This window comes from Saccopteryx leptura, chromosome 2, assembly GCF_036850995.1.
Source record: "Saccopteryx leptura isolate mSacLep1 chromosome 2, mSacLep1_pri_phased_curated, whole genome shotgun sequence".
Lineage (NCBI taxonomy): Eukaryota > Metazoa > Chordata > Mammalia > Chiroptera > Emballonuridae > Saccopteryx > Saccopteryx leptura.
Window position 1 is genome coordinate 20,425,055 of NC_089504.1, and position 20,214 is coordinate 20,445,268.

At 50.3% G+C, this 20,214-nt stretch overlaps 1 protein-coding gene across 4 annotated transcripts in view; it reads left to right on the forward strand.

Annotated features, from left to right (window-relative positions):
* The window catches only part of WHRN (whirlin), an 89,899-nt gene that overhangs the window by 12,205 nt on the left and 57,480 nt on the right, over positions 1–20,214 (forward strand). For all 4 annotated transcript variants that reach the window (XM_066367332.1, XM_066367333.1, XM_066367334.1 and 1 more), the window contains exon 2: positions 12,398–12,616. In XM_066367332.1, the coding sequence (XP_066223429.1) occupies positions 12,398–12,616 (219 nt within the window). The remainder of the gene's footprint in view (positions 1–12,397; positions 12,617–20,214) is intronic.

Sequence of the window (20,214 nt, forward strand, 5' to 3'; positions counted from 1 at the left end):
TTGAGGGCCACATAGGTAACATGTTAAAACACTGGGCTCGTCGGTTCATCTGAACGTTGAATGATGACCACTGTGTTCAGACCACTGTGTTGGGGCCTGTTTTCTTACTGGACGAGGCCCTTCCTGGTATAAAATGTATAAGACCCAAGATGCTCACAAGCTTATGATGCTGAGCACACGAATAAATACGGCCACCAGGGAGGATCTTCTGGGTGCCAGCCGGAGCTCTGCTAGGGCTTCTCGTGGGTCACCCCACGGACTCTTCATCACCTCCACCCGGGCAGAGGAAGACGGAACCGAGCATGAGGTAGGGGCCATGACCCGCCACCGGCACACAGCTGGGAGGTGGCAGGATCAAGATTTGAACCCCGGTCTTCCTGCCTCCAAAGCATGGGCTCATTGCTGCTGCTGCTTTTGCCTGCTTCCCACCGAGAGGCTGGGTGTGCAGCCCAGCACGGTGCTGGCCAGAGCCGGAGTTCAGTAAATGCACGTGTCTTCCTTGATTTTTTTGTCCTTATGGAAATGGTTTAACAGCTGTTTAAGGAGAAGATCCACAAGGAACCAGACCACCCGGGCCACGGCCGCCCCACCCACCCCCGGGCGAGCTAGGTGCATTTTATTGACTAGACTTCAGGCGCAGAGGCGGCGCTGGATGCTCTGCCTTTTTGTTCTCTCCCTCTTTCCTGTCTCTTATGTGTCTCATCATGTCCTGACCTTTATCAGGATTTTATTTTGTATGTTGTCTGTGGAAATTCACTAAATAGATATAACTGTGACCTGAACTCAACCCCCATTAGGACAGATCCATACTTATGAAATCGTGTCATTGAATGGTGGAGTCTCTCAATCTGTCCATGCTGTCTGCCGGGTGGACAGGATGAGAACGAGGTCTCCTGGGCCTCGTGTGAAAGGCTGGCGGTCATCAACTCATCACAGACTGGACTAATAAAGGGCCATTCTGTCTGGTTTGTAGGAACCACGAGGAGTCAGCTAGACTTTTAAAATAAAGTGTGTGTGTGTGTGTGTGTGTGTGTGTGTGTGTGTTAATGACTAAGATATATGAATTCAACTTATAAAACTTAGAAACCCCAAAACAACACAAAGGAAGAAAAGCAAAAATCATTGATAATCCCCTCCACTCAGAAATAATCACTATTGGCCAATTTAATTTCTATCTTTCAAACCCCCTGTGTTGCCTATGTGTGTAAATTTGTGTTGGGAATTTTCTTTGCCATTCTGAACATAGATGTGGAGCCTGTTTCTTTCACCAAACAGTGTGTCAGGACTATTTTCCCAACTTAATAAAATTTTAATGATTGTGTGATGTGTCATCACAAAGAGGTGCACAATTTATTTAACTAATTTCTTCTTATTGAACTGTTTGTTGTTTGTAAACATTATCCATATTGCTGCTTTGAACACCCTTGCACATAAATCTTTGAGCATGTCTCTAATCATTCCTCGGGCTGTCTGTTGACAGGCAGCCTTGGCTCAGGGGATAGACAGGTTTCTAAGGCTTTGGTAACTGTTGCCAAATTGCTCTTGGGAAGAGTTTTGTTTTTTTATAGTCCTTCCTACCAACATTAGCAGTGTATGAGCTGCCTCATTTTTCCCCAGCCTTGGCAACACTGGATATTATATTCCTTTTCCTTTTTTGCCAATCTGATAGCCAAAAATGTATCCTATTTTAATTTGCATAATTCAAATAGGGAGAACTCCTTTACATATTTATTGTTTGTGTAGCTGTATATACATACATATAACAAAATATATAGCATATATAATGTTGTGTAATGATGTATTGAATATCTATAACACATTCATTTATTTTTGGTATATAACATATTGATGTCCTATGGCCCATTTAATCACAAGAGTTTTACATTTCCATGTCATCAAATCTGTCAGTCTTTCTTAGAGACAGTTGATTCATTCACCTTGAATTTGAATTCTGTCCGAGGGCACGTTAAGTTGGAAGCCTATCCCCTTGTTAATGAGAATGCACAGGGAGTGATGAGAGATGAGAATGTAGTCAGTGAGGACAAACATCCCATCCGTGTATCCACTCGTGGACTGAGAAAATGATATTGATACGAACAGCTTTTCCTGATGGCTGGTTGTGCTGTAGACATTGATTCTGCCAATAAAACACTCCATTGCAAGGCCATCAAGGCTCATCTTGAATGATTATAGTCATGACTCCTAGAATCGTGTTCGCTTTTTCCCAAAGAAGGAAAGACTAAAGAGAAGAAATTTAAGAGAACATTTGTAAAGGAATTTCCCTAAATTATGAGAGACTGAAAGCCAAGCTTAGTGGGTAAGGGAAGTATTGCATTAAAAAAGAATCAATATCTTTCCGGAATTTGCTTTGTCCTCATCTTGTGAGTTGCTTTGCAAAGGGATGGGCTCTCTGTCACTGTCTTGCAAGTTCCTCCTAGCATATTCCCAAGGACAACAGTTTTTCCTCTCTTTGATCCTCCATGCTTTTCCTTTTTAGTACAGCCCCGACTCCCAAAGACATTTAGGACCAAAGATGCTGGAGAGCAGGGGCTTTAAAATGCCGGGTCCTTGTTCCAGCCTCCGGGATCCTGGCATTGCTGGCCGTGAAGCGAAGGTTTCCTTCTGCATCTTCACAATGAGCCTTTGGAGAAGGTCAAACTCATGAAGAAAAGAGAGCAGAGGGGATGAACTGTTGGTTTAAAAATATATGCATTGTAAGGCCCAAATTAAAGGCAAATTTAAACAGCATTATAGAGGACTGAAAAGTGGAGAGGAAGACACGGATGTCCCCACTTCCTGGCTACCTGTCACCTGTCTGCCGGCTCCCTGGCCTTTGTCCCTGAGTATTCACATTTCCTTGGTGGTTTCATCTCCAGCTTTCATTCACCTTTGCTTCATACATATGTCCTGGTGGTGTTTCGTGATCCTGTGTTGAGCTGCATTTCAGGGAAGGGGTCTTGGGTGGCCTCGCACAGCTACTCTGCAGTCCAGGTGATGTTCCCTGGGGTGCAGCAGCTCAGGGAGGCAGGGTGGCCACAGAGAGCCGTACTTTGGGATATTAGCAAGTTCTTACCACATCTCTATCTGCTCATGTCAACATTCCAGGCGAAGGGAGACTAACAACTTGTGGACTTGTTTAAGGGAATGTCTATAAATGACATGTGTTCTTAGACCAAAGTTAGCAGCAGCAAAGGATTTCTGGGGAGCGGAGGGTGAGGTAGAATGATAAGGCAGAGTTGTTGCCCAAGTGTTTGTGAAAAAAGTATCTCTGTGTACAAGGTGTCTAATTCGTGAGATGCACTTTAGCATTCATTCATCCATCCACTTGGTAGTTGTTTTATTGAGCATCTCCTTTGTGATTGGTGTGGTTTTACACCCTCTTTAAACTCTTCATATTCTATTTTCCTAGTGTTAAAATATTATAATTAATTTATAGTTAAATGGAACTGTGAGCTTCCTAGCAATCAAGGCAAAAAGGGAAATTAGTATATTATTAGGTTTTCTTGGAAAACCCATTGGTACTTCAGGTGAGGTAAAACTCCTCATTGGTATCCAGTGAAAGGCAATGAATTTCAGAAGAAGGCTATTTTGATTGCATTCCTTAATTGTTTCTCATTTTTTGTGGAATCCTCTATAACCTCCTATCTTTCATATTTATTGATACATTTGTGACCAAATCAGAAGAATGCCCTGCCTTCTCTGTCTATTGAGGAAGATGTAAATAAGATGATCATTTCTATGAATGTGTTGAACCTCCTATCTTTCATATTTATTGATACATTTGTGACTAAATCAGAAAAATGCCCTGCCTTCTCTGTCTGTTGAGAAAGATGTAAATAAGGTGATCATTTCTATGAATGTGTTGAGATGTATCCTTTCAAGGACAAGGAGCAGCATGTGCTTGGAGCACTTGATACCATAAGAAAGGTCGGGTGACGGGCAGGAGCCGAGGCTGGCCAGGCAGCAAGGCCAGCTGTGTAGGTCTGAGATGCACTGCAAGGAGTGTGCATTTTATATCAGAAGCAACGGGGGACTTTGGGCAGGGAAGGGACAAGGTCCACTTGCACTTTAAAAGGACACCCTGGCTGCCAGGCAGAGGCTGAGTTTGGAGGCTGGGAAGCTGTTGCAGTTCATGGTCCCTCTAAAAGGTGATTAACACAGATAACAGTGTGGTGCAGAGGGAAGGAGCTCTGAAGGCAGAGGGCTCATTACGGCTTTACTTTCTCATGACATTAACATATGCCACTGGCGCCAAGAGGCCATGTCACCAATATCCGTCTTCTCCCAAAGTGGGGCTGAGGGGAGGGTCTCTTCAGCCCATGGAGCTGCGCCCGGCACCAGATCAGGGTTCGAGAGCCCAGAGACTCGTTTGTTCACAGTTCCACGTTTGCTCTTCAGGGCCCCCTCATCCATCTTGTGAGCCCAAGACCTAGGGTTGGCCTTGTGTTATCTGAACCCCCTTGAAGTGCTGGTGAGAAAGGCATGAGTTCAGAAGAGTCCAAGATTCAAATCCAAGCCCTGCCTCTTACCCTCTTTGTGACCTTACAGGAGACACTTCACGCCTAGACTCTGACGTTATCTGTGCAACGGGAAGAATAAACCTTGTGGTCCTCACTGTGATGTTCCTGTTACCAAATAATATTAACCATCATTTCCTGGGCACCTGCTATGGGCCAAACCCAGTGCAAGATGCTTTGTGTACATAATTGAATCAGTGCTCATCGTTCTGCCTGCATGACAACTCCATAAGGGTAGGCATTAGTAGCACCTCTTCACAGGTGAGAAAGCCGAGCCTCGGACGACTTAAGTAACTTCTCTAAAGTCTCTTAGCTGGGAAGAGGTGGGACTTTGCTCGAAATGGTTTTCTAGTGGGAACACCTTCCACTGAAAGTGCTCTTAGTGGGGCCTCACCCTAAGACACCTTTTTATTTTGGTGCTTTGCAGGACTTTGGTCCTCAGATGAGGTCTGAAGGTAGAGCCAACATTTGCCTAAATTGGGATATTTCTGGAGCCTGTGGAAGAAAGCAGGGAGGGTGGATATCTGCACCAGAGTGACTCTACCTTGGGGAAAGATTATTGGAAAGCCCCCACTCCGTCCTATCCACAGCCTCTGTAGATGAGGAAATGCAGGGCTTCTATAGGCGCAGTGCTGCCCCTGCAGGTGGTTATTGGAACTACAACAGGGAGGGACATGGTTACATACCTAAAAAGCTTGCACTGCCCACTGCCTCAGGAATTCCACATCTTTCTGATCTAGAAAATTAGGTGCACCTGTGCTTCACGATGCAGGTAATAGCACTTTATTGCAGCATTGTTTGGTCTGGCAAAAACAAAACAAAACAAAACGAGGAACAACCTAAATGTCCAATAGGAGAGTGGGAATTCAGTGGTAGTTCATCTCTGCCAGGGATTGTGATGTAATATACAGAAAAAATCAACTTAATGTCCTTGAACTGCAGAGTAAAGATCCTCAAGATACATTTTTAGCTAAAAAGCGGGGGGGGGGGGCATTGAAAATGTTAAGTATGAGTCAATTTATGTAAACATCAAACAGTAGTTTCTATTTGTCCATCCACAGAACACGTGAGGTAGGACAGTCACCAAACTGTAGCAGTGATTACCATGGATGGTGGGTGGGGACTCCCATTCGGGGATCTCAGTGATAATAATACCTAACCCTGGTAGCTCTCACCTGAGTTCTGGCCCTAAACATTTTATGTGTATTATAATCGAATCCTCACAGCCACCCTGTGAGATAATGACACTGTTATCTCATCTTATGCCTGGGAAACTGGGGCACAGACCGGTTAAGTAATTTGCCCACGGTTGCAGTTGGCAGGTGGCGGTCCCTCTTCTGCTGCTCTCTTCCATGTGTGTCTGAGGTGTGAATGTTCACATGAGTGTGGGGAAGCATGGGATGGTGACTTAGGGCTGCCTGAGCCCTGGTCTAGTGCACTGCTCTTTCTGTGGCCCCATTGGAACAGATTCCGGGGCACTGCCTGGCATAAAGAAAGCTCAGCAAATATCTTGTTGAATGAATGAGTGAATGAATGAATGAGAAGGAACAGGGAGAAGTTGTGCACTGTGCCTCAAGAACTTGTAGTCTTGGAGACAGGATGCATGAAAGTGATGCAGAGCCTATAGTATAGATGGCAACGAAAACGTAGAAGTGTGCTGGGTGCTCTTGGAGAGGGAGTCAGTCACAATCTAGGAAAGCTTCCTGGAGGTGGTGGGAGAGGGGCTGAATGTCACAGTTGGGACAGATGTGAAGAAGTGTGGATTAAAGGAAAGGAGGATGTTTATAAGATGAGGAAAGCTGGGATAGAGCAGCTCGAGTTGCCCATGTAGTAGTCTCTATGTAGATTAGAGGTCTCGAGAATCTCTAGAGCTGGTGCTTAGGAGGAGGAACTGGAAGTCTCAGGGAAAGGATTCATATGGACTTAGTGTCTGCCATGTGTCAGGTAGTATACAGGCAGTTCATATTATCTTATCCTCATAGCAGTTGCATTTAAAAATTCTTTAGACAAGAAAAATAAATAAAAATAATTTTTTTCAATTACAGTTGACATACATTATATTAGTTTCAGGTGCACACGTAGTGATTAAATATTTATGTATGTTTTGAAGAGATCTCGACAGTAGGACTATACCTATTGACAGCACACAGTTATTACAATATCATTGACTGTATTCCCTATGCTGTATTTTACATCCCCATGACTGTTTTTATACCTGGGCAATTTGTATTTTTTTTTTCTGTATTTTTTTTCTGTATTTTTCTGAAGCCGGAAACGGGGAGAGACACTCAGGCAGACTCCCGCATGCGCCCGACCAGGATCCACCTGGCACACCCACCAGGGGGCGACGCTCTGCCCCTTCGGGGCGTCGCTCTTTTGCGACCAGAGCCACTCTAGCACCTGGGGCAGAGGCCGAGGAGCCATCCCCAGTGCCCGGGCCATCTTTGCTCCAGTGGAGCCTCGGCTGCGGGAGGGGAAGAGAGAGACAGAGAGGAAGGAGAGGGGGAGGGGCAGAGAAGCAGATGGGCGCCTCTCCTGTGTGCCCTGGCCGGGAATCGAACCTGGGACTTCTGCACGCCAGGCCGACGCTCTGCCACTGAGCCAACCGGCCAGGGCCCAATTTGTACTTCTTAATCTCCTTTTTCTCCATTCATACAATCCCCCTCCCATCTAGTAATCATCAATTTGCTCTCTGTATCAATGAGTTTGTTTCTGAATTGTTTTTTCATTTTTATTTTTAGTTTTAGGTTCTACACATAAGTGAAATCATATGGTATTTGTTTTTCTCTGACTTGTTTCACTTAACATAATACCCTCTAGATCCATCCATGTTGTCACAAACGGCAAGATTTCATTCTTTCTATGTCTGAATAATATTCTACTGTGTATATGTGTGTGTGCCACAACTTCTTTATCCACTCATCTATCAATGGGCACTTAGGTTGCTGCCATATCTTGGCTATTGTAAGTAATGCACAGCAGTTGCATTTTACCTGCAGGAATAAGCAGAGAGAGGTAGGTCATTTGCTCTGTGTCTCACAGCAAGTAGACAGCAGAGCCAAGAATGATGCTCAATGTGTCTGGACCTAGAAGCCCAGCGGGCCAAGGTGGGGTCAGGAAGAGCAGTGGGTATCATCCTTTCCTCTCTTCCCGATCACTGACCTGGGCCTCAGGCCAGCTCCCCTTCCTGAGGTTGAGCATCTGTTTCCAAGAAGAGGAAAGCTTGCTCCTTGAGGTCTGCGCCCTGAAACAAGCTGGATGACTCACCATTATTTTTCTTACTCAAGACTTTTCCAGAACAATTCTTTGGCCCATGCCCCTCAGGACAGTAGTCCGGTAATCTTGCAACCGCTTGGTTCACCTTGTGTTTGCACTTGAGTGCATGTGTTTGAACGCGGGAGCATATGCACATCTGTGTGTTAACACACACCCTCCAGTCCCTTTATGCTGGGGCCCTCTCAGTTCCATTTCTCAGTTCTCCGCTAAGCAGAGAATCATGTCAGCCTGGCCTATGATTTTGGGGTTTCAGAGTCAGCTCTGAAGAGCCGAGTGAGGCCAGTTTGCCTTCTGAGAGCATTAATCCAAGCAGCAAGTTGTTAAGTTTGAGGACATACACATATAATTAGCATTGGCATAATCATAATGTGGCCGCCTGAATTGTCATCGAGTGATGGGTAGTTTCTTAGCCATGCCATCTGCCGGGTCAGATGGAGATGTCTCTGATCTGACTTGGTGGAATGCCCGCAAGTCCCTAGGTCGAGTTTCACCAGGAAACACACAATAAAAGGGACAAGGGCCCAGCCTCTGATGACTGCTCTGCCTGCGGTAGCTTCTCCTCAGAGCTTGTTTTTTTTTCTTTTTAGCCACAGCTCATTGAGTTCTTAAGTGAGAGGCATTGTTAATAGGGCTTCTCTGCCTAAAGAGAGAGTAGAATTATGGATCTCTATTTTAAGGAGAGAAACAGAAAGGTTCAGTTACCTGTGTGAGGTGGCACAGCTAATAAGCAGCGGATTCAGGAGACTGGCTGATTCTGCAGGTTGTCACAGCAGGAGAGGGGCATGGGTGACAGAAAGTCACCAACAGGCAAAGGAGAAGCATGTAGGTTGTTTTAAGGTGGGTGGCTTACCACCCGTAGGCAGCTGCTTTACGAAGAGCAGGGCCCCTCAGCATAGCCCCAATGGAGGGGCATCTCCTCAGCTCTCAGGTCCTTTAAGGGGTCCTGCTGCTGATGGTGCCAAGTTGGGGTGTGCCCTGGGCCACACCTGACATGTTCCGTCTGCCCTGCTGGTGTTTTCTTCAGCCCTCTTGGCCCCTCCCAACCAATATGGAACCTCAGAGCATCCAGGTTCAAGATCTGGTTGAAAGACCCTGTAGCAGCCCAGCCAGCAAATTTCTGACTTTTCCCTCCTTAAGTAAGGGAAACAGAGGACGGTCCCCCAGGTGGAGCTCTCAGGCCTGCCTGGAGTCTCTCCCTGCAAGTGCCAAAGCCCCTGATCTCTGCTACCATGACCCGTGACCACTGTGCGGGTCGGTAAAGGCTCTACATCTAAATGCAGCCATGAACCGGAAGACATTGAAAGTTGAACTTGGGGCAGGACCTCAGCAATCAGTGAGTCCAACCTGCTTATTGCCAGTTGGCAAAACCGAGGCTCAGTGAGAGGAGGCTATAGCCAGTGAGAGGTCACCTAGCAAGCCAGTAGCACGTATGGGGACATGCCTGCGTCACTGTACCTCAGCCAGAGTCTGTTCTGCTTGCCTTGCTGCCCAAGGCGGCTCGCAAAGGAGGCTCAGTGGCTCACTGTGGTGAGAGAGGCCACTGGTCCTTCTGAGACCTGAATGGCCCGGTGCACCTGAGTGCGGAGGCACGATCCCCGGGTGGCCTGAGCGTCAGGGATCAGGGTGGCCATGGAGTGGGATGGAATGCTGTGGAAGGTTCATCCCGGGAGAGTGCTGAGCAAGCGGTTGTTTGTAAACACGGAGACAAGAGGGCAAAAGGAAGAATCAGCTGATGATTTCTTAGACCATCCCTCACCTCCTTCCCTTCCCTGCACGACACACACGTTTTAGGAGGGATGGAGGGCCCTTCGGCAGGGTTCTAATGGCCACTGTACCAGGACTGTATCCTGAGAGCCTGTTCTAAGAATCTTGTTTTTGTCAGTTTTACCACACAGTAGGCCCTCCGTCAGCTCTCATCGAATGAGTGATGGAGCTCAGACTCTCTGTCCAGGTAAGAAGGAGAGAAGAGACAGGCGGCTGTGAACAGCACGGAGCAGTCAGTGCCCTCGTGGGGGAGGAGCAGTGGGCAGGGAAGAGGGGGCGGGAAGGCTGTGCGGAGGGCTCAGTGTCTGCTGATGCCCTTGTGCCCTGAGACCCACTTCCCACTCCGCTCCAGCAGAAACCCACTTGGTCTCCGGCTTCCACCATCCTGCACATCAAACTTGAACAGAGATGATGATTATTTCCCCCACCGTTTTGTTGGGGGAGTCCTGGGGAAGGCTAAGAGAACACAGTAAGCCTTTCTCTGCTCATCTTCTCAGAAATCTTTTTCAAAAGCAGCATTTTGGAGATCCGCCACCCTCTCCTTACCCCTCTACTGAGGACTAGCGCTAGCTGTGGAACTGAGGGGCCCGGCGCCACCCTGCTCACCCTTCGTCCTCCAGGACAGGCTCGCACGTCAGAGTGTCCGCCTTGGGCAGGCTCCTCCAACCAGGACTCCCCACTGTGCTCGAAGCCTCCACCCTTGACCCTGTTTGGCTGTCAAGAGCATTGGGGGGTCAATAGACTAATGCATGCTCCAGATTTGGGCAAGCGGGAAGGACCAGAGCGCTCAGGACTCCCCTCCCCTTTAGGCAGTGTTATTTTCTGGAAGCAGTGTACCCTCATTCTGGAACATTTGGAAAATATTGAGAAACAGGAAGAACAAAATAATAATCACCCATAATTCTGCTACCCAGCGGGAAGCCCTGCGGGCCTCTTGGCACACTACTAGCTCAGTTTTGTTTTGTTTTGTTCCCTGTGTGATTTCGCTCTTGCCACAACTGAGATCATACTATAAGGCCTGGTTTATATCCTTCTGATCTCTGCCTAACATTAAAATCGATCACGTGTCCTTGGCATTACAAACTCTTTGTAATGTGCTCTTTAACAGCAGCATGAACTTTCCTGTGTGTAGGTACTACCATCGACTCCCATGGTCCCCAGTGTTGGGGTGTGCTTGCTGTTCATCCTGGTGCACAGTGACTTTCTCTGGGGAGAAACCGCTTCATTGCAGCTGCAGAGGCATCATGAGAAAGCAACATGGCCTATCCCAGCTTCCAGCCAGGGCTTACGTCTGGGCTTACCTTCCCTGTGGTTGCTCCGTCTCCAGACTGGAAAATATAGAATAAAGGTGGTATCTACACTCAAGATTAGTTGCTATGCAAAACAAAAGTAGTTGCTATGGGCAAGGAACTCCTTACTAGCTGTGTGGACAGGCGACTTTTCTCCATTGCTTCATCTGAATTGTGGGATTTCCCTCCCGGCAAGAGTGGGTTCCTTGAGGATTTCAGGCGATAAGGCATGCCTGGTGCAGAATGTCCGACACAGACAGGCCCTCTGTAAACATTAAGCCATCTCTGTTCTCCGTACTTTTATCTCTTTACTCTCTTGTCTGGTATTTTATCGGGGTCGCCAAGACCACCCTAGGCTCTGTGACACGAGAAGGGCTCACAGGGCCACCGTACAGTTGCACTCGTGGCTAAGATTGCTTACGAGGAAAGGCTGCCCAGCAGAAGGAGCACAGGGCCCAGGTGTGTGGACACTGGCTGCAGGAACCGGGGCCCCGGTGGCCGCGTCCTCTCGCTGCCCCGTCACACAGGATGAGCACACTTACCCCAGCACTGAGCTGTGGCCGCAGGTATGCAGCGCTGTCTACCAGCGACACTCACTGGGGCAGGGGCCCCCTGAGGCCATTTATCCGGCCCCGCCGCACATCCGAAAGGGGCACCTGTTTCATTGGTGGTCAGTGAGAGGAGCACAGGATGCTGGGGTACTGTATGTGGCGGCGCCACAAAGCGGGCGTCACTCAGGTACAGTACTACTTCCAGTGACGCGTGATGCACGCGTCAGGGCTCCAGAAGCGCGTCATGTCACTTGTTATGGCTAGCAGTGACAAATATGGAACCGGACATTGACCATCTCATTCGCCAAAAGCAGGCCCATAGTTCCCATTGAAATACTGGTCAGTTTATTGATTTAAATTTACTTGTTTTTTATTTTAAATGTTGTATTTGTTCCTGTTTTGTTTTTTTACTTTAAAATAAGATATGTGCAGTGTGCATAGGGATTTGTTCATAGCTTTTTTTTTTATAATCCGGCCCTCCAATGGTCTGAGGGACAATGAACTGGCCCCCTGTGTAAAAAGTTTGGGACCCCTGCACTAGGGATTCGATGCCAAGGGTTTTTCCCAGGGGCTGGTCACATTGGCACCCTCCGCCTGTCCCGGTGTTCCAGATCCCCAGAAGGAAAGCAAGTGACCAGCATAAACCATGTGGTTTACACAGATAGCCTGGGCACAATGAGCCCTTGTCAGGGAACCGTGGGAACACTCAGAATGCAAGTTCCCAGGTGCCAGCCAAGCGGGCCTTCCTGAGGGTGCAGTCTCGGGCCACCTCTGTTAGCTCTTTTCTGCACAGGTATGCTAAGAGACCCTACGTCTTGTGTTTGCACCACTTCAAGATAAGGGTGGGACAGATGTCCATGTTTCCAGAGGACATAATGGGGCGGGGGGCTAGTAAAGAAAAGGGATTTAGGGCCTGGCCTGCTCCTCCGTGAATGAATCCCAGGAAGAAGCAAGTTCTGGCTGCCCCCTGCTTTCTAACCCTGTGTCCCTCTCTCTCTAGGCTCTCAAGGGCTCCAAGAAGCTGGTGCTGTCTGTGTACTCGACGGGGCGCATCCCTGGGGGCTATGTCACCAACCACATCTACACCTGGGTGGACCCGCAGGGCCGCAGCATCTCCCCGCCCTCGGGCCTGCCCCAGCTCCAGGGCAGCACCCTGCGCCAGCGCGAGGGGGACCGGCGGAGCACCCTGCAGCTCCTGCAAGGCGGGGACGAGAAGAAGGTGAGCCGCCTGGCCTCGGCCTTGGCCTTGGCCTCTGCAGGCTGGCCCGAGGCGGGGGGGCTGGCCCGAGGCGGGGGGGGGCTGACCAGAGGGGGGGGGCTGGCCCGAGGCGGGGGGGGGCTGGCCCGAGGCGGGGGGGGGGGCTGACCGGAGGCGGGGGGGGGGAGGGGCTGGCCCGAGGCGGAGGGCTGACCGGAGGCGGGGGGCTGACCCGAGGCGGGGGGGGGGGGGCTGGCCCGAGGCACAGGGCTGGCCCGAGGGGGGGGGGCTGACCCGAGGCGGGGGGGGGCTGACTGGAGGCGGGGGGGGGGAGGGGCTGGCCCGAGGCGGAGGGCTGACCAGAGGGGGGGGGGCTGACCCGAGGCAGGGAGGGGGGCTGGCCCGAGGCACAGGGCTGGCCCGAGGCGGGGGGGGGGGGCTGACCCGAGGCGGGGGGCTGGTGAGGGAGGCTGGCCCCCGACACCCCCATGTTCTTGCCAAACTTGGAACAGGGAAGCGTCTCAGAGGCTGGCAGACGGGGCGTGGTTCCATCGGGGCTCTGTTCTTTCTTTCCGACCTGCACAGCCTGTGTTGCACCCCGCAGGCGAAAGTGCTGCAGCAGAGAAGCCCAGAGCCTGTGATTTAAATGAGATCGGTTCTCTCCCCTTGTCATAGCAGAATAGAGGGCACCGTGTAGGCTGGTGGAAGGCTGTGTTTCACATTTTATTCTGGGACCTGGATTCCCTCCACTACCATCCTCTAGGAGACTGCCCCCTTCTGGTGGGCAGCTGGGTCGTGCCAGGGCCTCATCTGGCCCCTGGAGTGAAAAGGGGAAGAGAGGAGGCCCGGAGTTTCTCTTCAAACTAGAAATGATGTCGCCTCTCAGGGGTCCAGACCCAGGCACTTAGCCACACTCTGCTGCCAGGGCTCATGCTCTGGAGGGAACCTGTTGCAGCGTAGTCCTCAGGTCGGAAGGAACAGGAACCGGTCCTGCTCATGTCCACAAAGTAATTACTGGCAGGGTGTGGCCAGTCCCAGAAAGGAAGCCGAGAAACTCTTGGGGTACGGCCTCTGGAAGAAAGGGATCTCCTCCCTTTCAGTTCTCTGCATCCTTCCTCTCAAGATTCATATGCCAGGGAGGAGCACCTGATTGGCTGGTGGGGAGGCACTTAGATTGACAGAACCACCAAGACTGTAGCTGGTGGGGGAGGGGTTGTTGTCCAAAGCACCATGGGATGTTGTAACCTGAAGAAGAGGGACAGAGCGTCAGCAGGTGCCCCCTACAGTAGGTGCCCTACTCTCCCCAGACATGATGGTTTCTTGAAATATTGTGGAAAGGACTGAGAGATGGTCCCCCGATGCTCTAAACTTCACCCTGGGGGTTGTTTGCATTGCTCTCCACGGCCACTCCTGAATGTCATTCCCGCAAGCAGCTCTCTGGTCCTTTAGGACCTTGACACCAGCATCCTGGAGTCCGCACCGATTGGGGCTCTGAGCCAAGCACCTTCCCTCTGGAGACATTCTCAGCTTTCCCTTCCCGGTGATTATACCGTTGACATTTATTTGATGTGTTCTGTGTTCTTTGTGCTCAAACGTCAATACGCAGGACCAGGCAGAGACGGAAGCAGCTTCTGTGCCAGGCGAGAGGCAGCGGGGTAGCCAGCTGGTGTGCAGCACGGCGTCCACGGGAGTCTTCAGGGGAGACTGGCGGGGTGGGGCTCGTACTCCTCGCCCCGCCAGGTGACCTTGCTCCCTGGCAGTCTTGAGAAAACAGCAGTGCCTGTGGCCTGGACTCATTTCCAAGGCCAGCCTTCCAGGGCTGGGCAGAGAACTTGCTTTATCTTTTTCTTGAGCCCCTTCCCTAGTGTAGAGCCTGATCTTAGAGTGGCAGCTGTCGCCCACGGAGAGCTGGCTGGGTGTGGGCTCTGTGCTGACAGCGTATTCCCGAGTCCTCATGGCCGCCCTGCAGGGAAGGTGTCCTCATCCGCATTTTACAGATGAAGGATTGGAGACTCGGAAAGTGCTCAGCAATTCGGACCCCTTCAGTGAGGCACCCTGTGCTTAGTGAGCCCCTACTCTGCCTGATGCTGTTTTGGGAGGTGGTAATAGAGATGTTGACAAAAAAGCTGAGGCCCTGCTTTGGGGAAGCTTCCACTGAGTTAGGAGGTCCTAGGAGGAGGAGATAATAATCCAAAAATAAACATAAGTGAGCAAGACCATTATCGTGGTGAAGACTGAGGGAAGAAGTAAAATCAGGAAAGGGGATAGAGAGTGACAGGGAGGGAGGTACTACTTTGGATAAGGTGGTCAGGGAGGGCCTCTGAGGAGATGACTCCTGAGCTGAAACCTAGAGAGGAAGAAAAAGCTACCATATGCCATCTGGGGGCTGAAAATCCCAGCCAACAAAGGGATAGCATGTGCAAAGGCCCTGGGGTGGAAACAAGCATGATATCTTTGAGGCTTAGAGAGAAGGACCCTGTCTCTGGAACTGAGTGGATGAGAGGGTTGGGAGGAGATAAGGAGACCGCTGGGAGTCTTGGAGTGACTTATATAGGAAAGCAGGGGCTGAGAGAAGACTGCTTCTGGAAGGACCCACATACCTCAGAAGGCAGGAAATACCCTAGAGCATCAGGGAGGCCTTCACAGATCTCACAGCTCCAGACTGAAGCACCTGCCCTCCCCCCATTCCTCCTCTTGCTGAGGCAACATGGAAACCCCCATGTCCTTGGTGAGAAGGGCATGAGGAAATGTCTCTGGAGCCCTCCCTCTGGTTCCCTGGACCTGATTCTCTTCTGTCCAGTGGCCTGATCTTATTTTCTAATATTCCAGCTAGTCGTGACCAGACTCCCTGATGGAATTCCCATATCAAAGTTAAAAAATCCTAACACAGCCCCCGAGGGGACACACCTTCTAGGGCAGGGGTCGGGAACCTATGGCTCGCGAGCCAGATGCGGCTTTTTGATGGCTGCATCTGGCTCGCAGACAAATCTTTAATAAAAATAATAATGTTAAAAATATAAAACATTCTCATGTATTACAATCCATTCATTTCCTACCTCTCATGTTCATAGGTGCGGGAGCCTGGAGCCAATCACAGCTGTCCTTCGGGACAACACCAAGTTTTTACTGGATAATGCATAATGTACACGGGTCGTTGAATGGCTCTCATGGAATTACATTTTTTTTTTTTTTTGTATTTTTCTGAAGCTGGAAAGGGGAGGCAGTCAGACAGACTCCCGCATGCGCCCGACTGGGATCCACCTGGCACGCCCACCACAGGGCGATGCTCTGCCCCGGAGCCATTCTAGTGCCTGAGGCAGAGGCCATGGAGCCATCCCCAGCGCCCGGGCCATCTTTGCTCCAATGGAGCCTTGGCTGCGGGAGGGGAAGAGAGAGACAGAGAGGAAGGAGGGGGGGTGGAGAAGCAGATGGGTGCTTCTCCTGTGTGCCCTGGCTGGGAATCGAACCCGGGACTTCTGCACTCCAGGCTGACGCTCTACCACTGAGCCAACCGGCCAGGGCGGAATTACATTTTAAATATGTGGCGTTCATGGCTCTCTCAGCCAAAACGGTTCCCGACCCCTGTTCTAGGGAAATGAGTTATCAGGGCAGTAGTGACATAACAAAATTCCCTTTGAAAACCCTCAGCTGTCCTCTGGAATTGGTTCTGGCTTTGCAGCCCGTCTAGTGATGCTCTTCTCCACACTGAATCGTGAGAACCATCCATGATGCTGAGGAGGGCGCAGAGGGAAGAACATAGGTAGCTCGCTGCGAATCAGACCTGTCTGCTCTCAAGACACTGTCATGTTCTCAGAGGGGCAGGTTGCAGAGTGGCTCACTGTTTCAGCGTCCCAGTCTATGCTAACCCTCAGCCTCCATGGCTGTAATAAACCAGGACAGAATTGCTGTGGGGAGGTTAAATGGCATAGTGTCAGTGAGGCAGGGAGGGTAAGACACTGGAGCCAGACCACCTAGGTTCAAATCCTGGCTTTGCCACTTGCCAGCTGTGTGACCTTGTACTAGTTATATAACCTCTCTGAGCTTCAATCTCATCCTTTGTAAAATGGAGACAATGACAGGACCTATTCTCCCTACCACTGTGTAAGCTCTGTAGCAGTAAGGATCTTGGTTCGGTGCCCTGCTACACCCATAGTGCCTGGATCAGTGCCTGGCATAGCACAGGCGCTCAGCAAGTGAACGAATTAAAATGAGAACACCTTGCCAGCTGGCCAGTACATGGTAGAGGCTCAATAAACATTTGCTGGGTTTGAACCTTAAGTCTTTTTTTATTAGATCCCTGTATATACTGCTCTTTGCAGAGCTGCAGCAGGTATAACTTGGAGGGTCTCATGACCCTCCTCCTTGGGTTCAGTTCATTTGCTAGAGCCACGCACAGAACTCAGGAAAGCAGTGCACTTACTGCTTACCAGTTGTAAGAGGATGTGATAAAGGATACAGATGAGCGTCCCGAAGGAAGAGGTGCAGAGGGCCAGGTGTGGGGAGAGGGCGCAGAGCACCCCTGCGCTCCCCGGGTGAGCCTCTCCCCCTTCACCTCCACGTGCTCGCCAACCCAGAAGCTCTCTGAACCCATCCTGTCGGGAGTGTGTGGAGGCTTCCTCACACAGGCGCGAGCAGTCATTGTCTCCTTTCCAGCCCCTCTCCCCTCTCTGGAGAATGGGGTGGGGCTGAAAACGCCAAGCTTCTCATCATAGCTTGAGCTTTCTGGTGTCCAGCCCCCCTGAAGGGCCCATCCAGGAGCCCACCCGTAGTCACCTCATTAGAATCGAGGGTGCTCCTGCTGCTCTGATCCCATAGGAATTTACAAGGGTTTCAGGAGCGAGGTGCTAGGAATGGGAATGAAGACCAAATATGTATATCTCTTGTTATAAATCACAATATCACACCCGGTTTTAGAACTTCCTGACCACATGACCTTGAGAGAGTCACTTAACCTTGGGTGAGCCACTTAAGCTTCCCTCTCCTTGATGTGGGGATAGTCACAGCAGCCATGTGGGGCTGTTTCAAGGATTAATGATCGTGTGTATAAGCACAGAGCGCAGTGTCAGGGACATTGTAATTAATTCCAGTGACAACCATCATTTATCGAATGCCAGCCAGGTGGCATTCATAGGTACCTTTCATATCTTTTTTTGCCCCCAAATGCTTATTGACATTATCTCCTGGGGTTGCTCACACTGCTTCCTGGGCAAGGTCGGGGTTCTAGGGCAAGGCAGGAATGGAGGGGTGGCAGTGCCTGCTCCTTGTAGGTTATGCATGAGAATTTCACTGAGGGGGAAACTGAAAAGGTCAGAGAAATGATGGGCCTTGCCCCGCGGTTGCCCAAGAGTAAAGGGCAGAAGCCGAACCTGAACTCGGGCCTTTGGGAGTCAGTGTGGTGCTCTAAATGCCTGGCCTCTGCTAGCATTTGACCGTGTGACCTTGGCTACATTCTTTCATCCCTCCAGCCTCAGTTTTTTCATCCAGAAAATGGGGATAATAAGGAAAAAAAACCCATAGAGGAGGAAAGAGATTAAATGAGGTAATTAATGCATGTGAAGTGCTGAGCACAGTGCCTGGGATTTGGGAAATACATGTAGCGACCAATTAATTTAGTGAGTTATTATTACTACAGTCGTATCATCGGTGGCAGTGGTATTCTCTTCATGGCTCCAGCCTGCCTCTCCCCAGTGTCCTTCTCCATCAGTGAATTCTGTTTCTTACCAAATGCTGGTTGAATTTCCAGCAAGCGATTGAGGCAGATTACTCTTTGGTTGATGGGACTGTTATTACAGTTCTGTGATAAAGACTTCGTTTTATCCCCATGTAGAGGATTTATGGGGAGGTGGGAGGTTCGTTTCCGTCCTTAGTATTCAGAGGGGCTGCCGCAGATGACTGCTGCCATCTGTGTGTCCCTGGGTTCCTGTAGGATCTCTTCCCCCAGAATCCGTGTGTCCTGGAGCTGGAGGGACCAGGTGGGGTGGGCAGGGGCTGGAGAAACGACCCCAGGTCACCAAGTGAGCAGGGTTGGAGTTTGGCTTGCTCTGGGCGCTGATGATACAGCATAGAAAATGGGGTTTGTTGTACCTGGCAGGGGGGGCGCGTTCCAAATGCAAACTGCCTACTCTGTCCTCGGCCTGCCTCACTGGTCTGAGCCCTGCCTCTCTCGCCCCCCCCCCCCACTGTCTTAAGGTGCACACCCTCTCCTTCAGGATCTCCAGAAAGTGGTCCTATCTGCTGTTCCCCTCCCCAGTAGTTTCTAAACTCCCAATCTGAGCCTCTCTCTCCGGTGTAGAGCCTGGGCTTTTTGGCCTGGCCCATAGCCTCTGCACTTAGGCTAATCTTGTGCCTTCTTCTCCCGCTGTCCTGCGCTCCACGCAGACAGAATTCTTCGGTGACCCCAGGGGGCTGTGCGCCGGCCAGGTTCTGAGCTTTGCCCTTCCCTTGCCCTGGCTGTCCCCTCAGCCTTCAGGGTTCCGAGGTCAGATTTCCAAGAGGCTCTGCCTGAGGTCGGGCTCCCAGGAATGGACTCTTGAGACCAAGGTTTTCCTGGAAAAGGCTTCAGAGAAAAGTGCCTGCATTAAAATAAGGACGTAGGGACCTGGGACCACCCATTGGCAGTGCCACTGGCCCTGGCCCACGGGGGGTGGCCTTCCTGACACTCCACAGAGGCCGCAGTCTCAGAAACAAACCCCGTAGTCTCTGTCTTTTGGGCTCTCTCCCAACAATGGCCTGCCAGCCAGCCTGCGGTCATGTGGCCTTGTCTGGTTTTGTCATGTACAACACAGAACCAACAGTGGCTCACATCTATCAGCCGGTGACTGTGGGCCAGAGACTAGCCTACAGTTGTCTTTAGTTTGATCCTCTCCACAGTCACCATGTAAGACAGACACTATTTTCATCCTCATTTTATAGATGGGGATGCTGAGGCCCAGAAAGGTTAGTTAAGTAACTTGCCCAAGGTTGCACAGCTGGGCCCCTCAGTGGGCAGTTTGAATTGGACAACCTGCATCCTGACCTCAGGCTTTCATGGTGGGGTGTAGCAGAGCAACCAAAGTATAAATAAAAAGATAGATTTAACTATAGTAAGTTGTTTTATAAAGATTTATTCTGCCAAACTTAGTGAAAATCCGACATAAAGTACTTGGAAAGTAATTATTATTATATGCTTTACTTGCTGTAACTCTGCTTTATAAATTTTATAAAGTAAAGTTACTTCCCTACTTTATAAATCACCATTACTGTGGAGCCGGTGGGTGGTTAGAAAATTTTACTACTAACAGATACAAAAGTGGGCGGTAGGTATAGAAAGGGTGACTACCCCTGCTCTAGACTGAAACCCTCATGAGCAGGACTTAGTATGGGCCGTCTCGGGTCCCCTGGCTCAGCACTGGGGCTGGTACTCCCTGTGTTGGTAGAGTTAAGAACAACTGGAGCAACACCTCTGTGGTTTGTCAGGATGGAGGGCAGAGGTGGGAGACCTCTGGGAAGGCAGGGGGCCCTTGGGGTGGCATATTGTGGCACCTGAGCCTGGATTCAGCCTTGATCCTAAGGAGGAAGGCTGGAAGATGAGGGAGTCTAGGTGGAGACCCCAGGGCCTGAGCAGGACCCCCGTGACTGAA